The 7,779-nt window shown below is 37.7% G+C and overlaps 1 protein-coding gene across 1 annotated transcript in view; it reads left to right on the top strand.

The window, feature by feature from the left end:
* The first annotated feature begins 547 nt into the window (after positions 1-547).
* LOC128687590 (RNA-binding protein FUS) overlaps positions 548-7,779 on the top strand; it is a 17,251-nt gene continuing 10,019 nt past the window's right edge. The window contains exons 1-3 of the mRNA XM_070084096.1: positions 548-697; positions 5,964-6,181; positions 6,889-7,014. Of these exons, the coding sequence (XP_069940197.1) occupies positions 5,966-6,181; positions 6,889-7,014 (342 nt within the window). The 5' untranslated portion in view covers positions 548-697; positions 5,964-5,965. The remainder of the gene's footprint in view (positions 698-5,963; positions 6,182-6,888; positions 7,015-7,779) is intronic.

Genomic DNA, 7,779 nt, shown 5'->3' with positions numbered 1-7,779 from the left:
CAAGAAAGTTAGTGACTGTCTAACTTATTTCCATTGTGGTCCTCAGTCTTGTCCCCCAGGATGCCACCCACACCAGTCAACTAACACCCAGGTACCTCAGTGTATACCCTGTGTTAATATATATACCACTCAGTATATATACCGTGTTAATATATACACCACTCAGTGTATATACCCTGTGTTGTTAATATACACACCACAAATGTAAGGAAACGCGTCGAAATGTTTCCACCCCGCCGGGAATCGAACCCGGGCTCTCCGTGTGTGTAGCGAGAGCTTTGCCAGCCAGACTACCGTCCACAGCATGGGTATGGGGTACATAAATGTTAAACTAACTTGAAATTACCTAACTTACCTTTCTATGAATTTACACACCCACAACCTCTCTGTGTATCCCCTCTTTCTCTCCTTCTCTCACACTCCCTCCTCCTCCTCCTCAGCACAAAGCAGCACACATGTAGGACACCCTATCCCTCTCACCCCCCACCCAACATGTTCAATCTAAGTCACCCCCTTTTCCCCTCTCCTCCCCTCTCCCCTTAGGCCCAAACAACGACCCTTCAGTGTCCTAGTGAGGCAGAGGTTGCGGCACCAGCCTGCAGCAGCACCACCCAGAGCAGCCACAGGCAGGCTAGTACAAACGGCAGACAAGCAGAGAGAGGCAGACATAACACCAACAACCTTGATTCAAACTCAGGTCAGTGTTTCTTAACATTAGTGCATCTATTATGGTAAACTGAACCTCTCCTGACATGTAAATAACTTAGTGGAAATAAGTCACTTTGTCTGACCTTTTTTGGGTTACCCTAGGTAATCTATACATATTCCGATATGTATAACAATTTATATAATTGTATTCATGTGTACCTGCACCTGGATGAACTTACTATATTTCTATCGTAAAGTTGGTTGGTTGGCTTATTACGTTGCAAACCTATGTGGCCCGGTGGCCTGGTGGCTAAAGCTCCCGCTTCACACACGGAGGGCCCGGGTTCGATTCCCGGCGGGTGGAAACATTTCGACACGTTTCCTTACACCTGTTGTCCTGTTCACCTAGCAGCAAATAGGTACCTGGGTATTAGTCGACTGGTGTGGGTCGCATCCTGGGGGACAAGATTGAGGACCCCAATGGAAATAAGTTAGACAGTCCTCGATGACGCACTGACTTTCTTGGGTTATCCTGGGTGGCTAACCCTCCGGGGTTAAAAATCCGAACGAAATCTTATCTTATCTTATCTATCGACTACACGATGGTTATCAAGGCTACATGTCACCTGTACACCAGTCAAGAATACTCGATTCCATTAAACTGAGATTAAGGTTAGAATCTCAGTGTTTATACACTGAGATTTTAAAGACAATAATACAAATTTGTACAATGCTGGTGAGGGCACATAGATGTGCTGTAGGTGTTAACAAATTGCATGTGGCCAGCAGTAATAGCCTGGTTGATCAGGCCCTGATCCACCGCGAAGCCTGGTCGCAGACCGGGCCGCGGGGGCGCTGACCCCCGAATATATTGCAGGTATACTTCAGGTATTATGTAGATTTAATTTGTGATAATCCATGAAGGTCAAGCAGAGTTTTATGTTTCAGTGTATATACCCTGTGTTAATATATATACCACTCAGTGTATATACCCTGTGTTAATATATATACCACTCAGTGTATATACCCTGTGTTAATATATATACCACTCAGTGTATATACCCTGTGTTAATATATATACCACTCAGTGTATATACCCTGTGTTAATATATATACCACTCAGTGTACATACCCTGTGTTAATATATATACCACTCAGTGTATATACCCTGTGTTAATATATATACCACTCAGTATATATACCCTGTGTTAATATATATACCACTCAGTGTATATACCCTGTGTTAATATATATACCACTCAGTGTACATACCCTGTGTTAATATATATACCACTCAGTGTATATACCCTGTGTTAATATATATACCACTCAGTATATATACCCTGTGTTAATATATATACCACTCAGTATATATACCCTGTGTTAATATATATACCACTCAGTATATATACCCTGTGTTAATATATATACCACTCAGTGTATATACCCCGTGTTAATATATATACCACTCAGTATATATACCCTGTGTTAATATATACACCACTCAGTGTATATACCCTGTGTTAATATATATACCACTCAGTGTATATACCCTGTGTTAATATATATACCACTCAGTGTATATACCCCGTGTTAATATATATACCACTCAGTATATATACCCTGTGTTAATATATACACCACTCAGTGTATATACCCTGTGTTAATATATATACCACTCAGTGTATATACCCTGTGTTAATATATATACCACTCAGTGTATATACCCTGTGTTAATATATATACCACTCAGTATATATACCCTGTGTAATATATATACCACTCAGTGTATATACCCTGTGTTAATATATATACCACTCAGTGTATATACCCTGTGTTAATATATATACCACTCAGTGTATATACCCTGTGTTAATATATATACCACTCAGTGTATATACCCTGTGTTAATATATATACCACTCAGTGTATATACCCTGTGTTAATATATATACCACTCAGTGTATATACCCTGTGTTAATACATATACCACTCAGTGTATATACCCTGTGTTAATATATATACCACTCAGTGTATATACCCTGTGTTAATATATATACCACTCAGTGTATATACCCTGTGTTAATATATATACCACTCAGTGTATATACCCTGTGTTAATATATATACCACTCAGTGTATATACCCTGTGTTAATATATATACCACTCAGTGTATATACTCTGTGTTAATATATATACCACTCAGTGTATATACCCTGTGTTAATATATATACCACTCAGTGTATATACCCTGTGTTAATATATATACCACTCAGTGTATATACCCTGTGTTAATATATATACCACTCAGTGTATATACCCTGTGTTAATATATATACCACTCAGTGTATATACCCTGTGTTAATATATATACCACTCAGTGTATATACCCTGTGTTAATATATATACCACTCAGTGTATATACCCTGTGTTAATATATATACCACTCAGTGTATATACCCTGTGTTAATATATATACCACTCAGTGTATATACCCTGTGTTAATATATATACCACTCAGTGTATATATCCTGTGTTAATATATATACCACTCAGTGTATATACCCTGTGTTAATATATATACCACTCAGTGTATATACCCTGTGTTAATATATATACCACTCAGTGTATATACCCTGTGTTAATATATATACCACTCAGTGTATATACCCTGTGTTAATATATATACCACTCAGTGTATATACCCTGTGTTAATGTATATACCACTCAGTGTATATACCCTGTGTTAATATATATACCACTCAGTGTATATACCCTGTGTTAATATATATACCACTCAGTGTATATACCCTGTGTTAATATATATACCACTCAGTGTATATACCCTGTGTTAATATATACACCACTCAGTGTACATACCCTGTGTTAATATATATACCACTCAGTATATATACCCTGTGTTAATATATATACCACTCAGTATATATACCCTGTGTTAATATATATACCACTCAGTGTATATACCCTGTGTTAATATATACACCACTCAGTGTATATACCCTGTGTTAATATATATACCACTCAGTATATATACCCTGTGTTAATATATATACCACTCAGTGTATATACCCCGTGTTAATATATATACCACTCAGTATATATACCCTGTGTTAATATATACACCACTCAGTGTATATACCCTGTGTTAATATATATACCACTCAGTGTATATACCCTGTGTTAATATATATACCACTCAGTGTATATACCCTGTGTTAATATATATACCACTCAGTGTATATACCCTGTGTTAATATATATACCACTCAGTGTATATACCCTGTGTTAATATATATACCACTCAGTGTATATACCCTGTGTTAATATATATACCACTCAGTGTATATACTCTGTGTTAATATATATACTACTCAGTGTACATACCCTGTGTTAATATATATATACTACTCAGTGTACATACCCTGTGTTAATATATATACTACTCAGTGTACATACCCTGTGTTAATATATATACTACTCAGTGTATATACCCCGTGTTAATATATATACCACTCAGTGTATATACCCGGTGTTAATATATATACCACTCAGTGTATATACCCCGTGTTAATATATATACCACTCAGTGTATATACCCTGTGTTAATATATATACCACTCAGTGTATATACCCTGTGTTAATATATATACCACTCAGTGTATATACCCTGTGTTAATATATATACCACTCAGTGTATATACCCTGTGTTAATATATACACCACTCAGTGTATATACCCTGTGTTAATATATATACCACTCAGTGTATATACCCTGTGTTAATATATATACCACTCAGTGTATATACCCTGTGTTAATATAAATACCACTCAGCATATATACCCTGTGTTAATATATATACCACTCAGTATATATACCCTGTGTTAAGATACATACCGCTCAGTGTATATGCCCTGTGTTGTTAATATGCACACCACTCAGTGTATATACCCTGTGTTGTTAATATACACACCACTGAGTGTATATACCCTGTGTTAAGATACCGCTCAGTGTATATACCCTATGTTGTTAATATACACACCACTGAGTGTATATACCCTGTGTTAATATACACACCACTCAGTGTATATACCCTGTGTTGTTAATATACACACCACTGAGTGTATATATCCTGTGTTGTTAATATACACACCACTGAGTGTATATACCCTATGTTGTTAATATACACACCACTGAGTGTATATACCCTGTGTTAATATACACACCACTGAGTGTATATACCCTGTGTTAATATACACACCACTGAGTGTATATATCCTGTGTTGTTAATATACACACCACTGAGTGTATATACCCTGTGTTGTTAATATACACACCACTCAGTGTATATATCCTGTGTTGTTAATATACACACCACTCAGTGTATATACCCTGTGTTGTTAATATACACACCGCTCAGTGTATATATCCTGTGTTGTTAATATACACACCACTCAGTGTATATACCCTGTGTTGTTAATATACACACCACTCAGTGTATATATCCTGTGTTGTTAATATACACACCACTCAGTGTATATACCCTGTGTTGTTAATATACACACCGCTCAGTGTATATATCCTGTGTTGTTAATATACACACCACTCAGTGTATATACCCTGTGTTGTTAATATACACACCACTCAGTGTATATACCCTGTGTTGTTAATATACACACCACTCAGTGTATATACCCTGTGTTGTTAAATATCAACGAGTATGTAAGAACCATAATGTTGACGTTGCCCGAGTGACCTTCCCTCACCTCCCTTTCTTATGATCCTCTGTTCAAAATTTGGCAAAATATACACACCTTAAACAAATGTATATCGTATAAAACTGGCTTTAATAAATTTAAGACTATATAAAAAAAATCCCACCACAAATGAAAGGCAACCTGCGCATTTTCATCAATAATACGGTTTTTTTTACATGCGCAATGCTGTGATTACGCATGTAAGTATAATTTTTTCTCTCGCTTATTTCTTGTAATCGGGATTATGCAGTGCGTGGTATTATTTTTTTTTTATGTGACGCACAGGGAAAAGGATTCTTTGTGTAGTCACTCCAGGGTGTCTTTAGGACGCGATTACTGGACGGAGGATCGAGCCTTCACCAATCCTTGTGATGAATGACACACGGGTTTAGTGTTTACTATGACTACTACTACTACTGCTAAAAATAATGATGATAATAATTATAATAATAATAATAATACTAATAATTATAATAATAATAATACTAATAATTATAATAATAATAATTATAATGATACTACTAATAATAATTCACAGATATGAAAAATCCTGCCTCACTGTCGGGGCTCCCGCCCCTTTTATTGGTGGTAATAGCGTGGGCGTGCGTGGTGGGGGCGGTGGGCGTGGAGGGCGTGGCGGGGGGTGCATCGCAGGACTCCTGGGGGTCGTGCAAGACACCGGTGTGTGGAGAGGTGCAGAGGCAGGCCGAGGCACTCATCAACCTCAGACTCTTCAGACGCTATATTGCCCAGACCGTGAGTGTAGGAGACAACTGTTTTTTTGGGTTATCTACCTACCTGGAGGTAGATATGTGCTAGGAGGTAGATATGTGCTAGGAGGTAGATATATGCTAGGAGGTAGATATATGCTGCTATATATGATAATCTGTGTGACTGTATTTATGTATACCTGAATCAACTTACTAAATTGCAATGTATTTTTCCCAGAGACAATCTTAAAACTGTACACATACTTACAATAAGTGGACGCCCCTTGTTTCTAGTCTTATTTCATTTTCTTTTACTCACGAAACCGTATTAACTCACTCGCCTGGATTTAAACCCCACCCGTTCTGTGGTTTGTTTCTCATTACTTTTCTCTAATTGCTTTAATAATTCTTGCCAGTCTTCTGTTAACATCTCTATACATTTGTTGAATTTTAGATGAATTCACGTTGGATGATCTGTTTTATCCCCGATAATCAATGTTTCATTTCATGTGAAGTTTTCTGCTTTTAAGAATAGAAAGGGACAAAAAGGTGACTGGAACAAATAATCCCCATTTACTGGATTGAAAGTGTTTGACTAATCTGTGTTTCATGTCGGACCGATGCGTCGTCATGTCTGTCTCCTGTGAGCGGGTTATTTATGTATTTCTACGGCTTTCCCTCTTTGTTATGCTTTCTACGATTGTTTGTTATATTTCCTGTGACTGCTCTGTTTTATTCCCTATGTGTGGGCAGGTGCTCCTCATCAACACTCAGCTAGGCTTGCTGGACGAGGAGGTGGTCAAGACAGCTGAGGGTCTGACACAGTTTATTGGTCCACAGTGTCCGGCCTCCCATGATCTTCTGATTCAGGTCACCCAGGTAAAGCAATTTCATGTTTACATCCGTCTCTCAACCTTGCTGTCGTGTTGCTAAGTCATCAGAGTAGATTCTAGTTTTCCAGTTTATCTACCTTTCATTGATTTTTCCAATATACAGTTGTTTTGAATTGGTCCTTATTGTTTGTTTTATATGTTTATACTAATCATGTTGCCCTCAAGCTCCTGTCTCCACCTTCAGGATGAAGAGGCTTGTGTATCAGTGTTATTATTAATTTGGGCTCACTGGTTATTATTGTTCCTGTGCTGCAGCATGGACTCACCAACATTCAGGTTTTCTATTTTTCTTAAGTTCCCCTTGTTCCTGATAGTAAGTGCAGGTCCATTTTTATACTTTTCTCCTCTCATTACACTCTCCCTCCGAGAATATTGCACTGCTCATTTTCCCTGGGATCTTTTTGTCTGTGAGAGCTATGATGCTTGGTTTCTTTGCTTCTGTCCTTTCCCTTAGTGCGTAATCCTTTTATCATTTAAATTGTTTCCATTTCTTGTTCTGTCTCTGTGTTTCAGCTGGATATCTACCAGGAGATTGAGATTTAGTATGTGGTTTGTATTAGAGTAGAAGATGTAGGAGAGTCACAGGGAAAGGGATGTTGTGTGTGATAAGAATTATGGACAGAGACGGTTATGAGGGTTTCAGTTATAACTGGTGTACTCACCTAACTGTGGTTGCAGGGGTCGATTCGTAGCTCCTGGTGTGTGTGTGTGTACTCACCTAATTGTGGTTGCAGGGGTAGAGTCATAGCTC

The sequence above is a fragment of the Cherax quadricarinatus genome, chromosome 11 (assembly GCF_038502225.1).
Source record: "Cherax quadricarinatus isolate ZL_2023a chromosome 11, ASM3850222v1, whole genome shotgun sequence".
In the NCBI taxonomy this organism is placed as follows: Eukaryota; Metazoa; Arthropoda; class Malacostraca; order Decapoda; family Parastacidae; genus Cherax; species Cherax quadricarinatus.
Note: the sequence above shows the minus strand (reverse complement) of the source record. Positions and strands in the feature narration are given on the sequence as shown.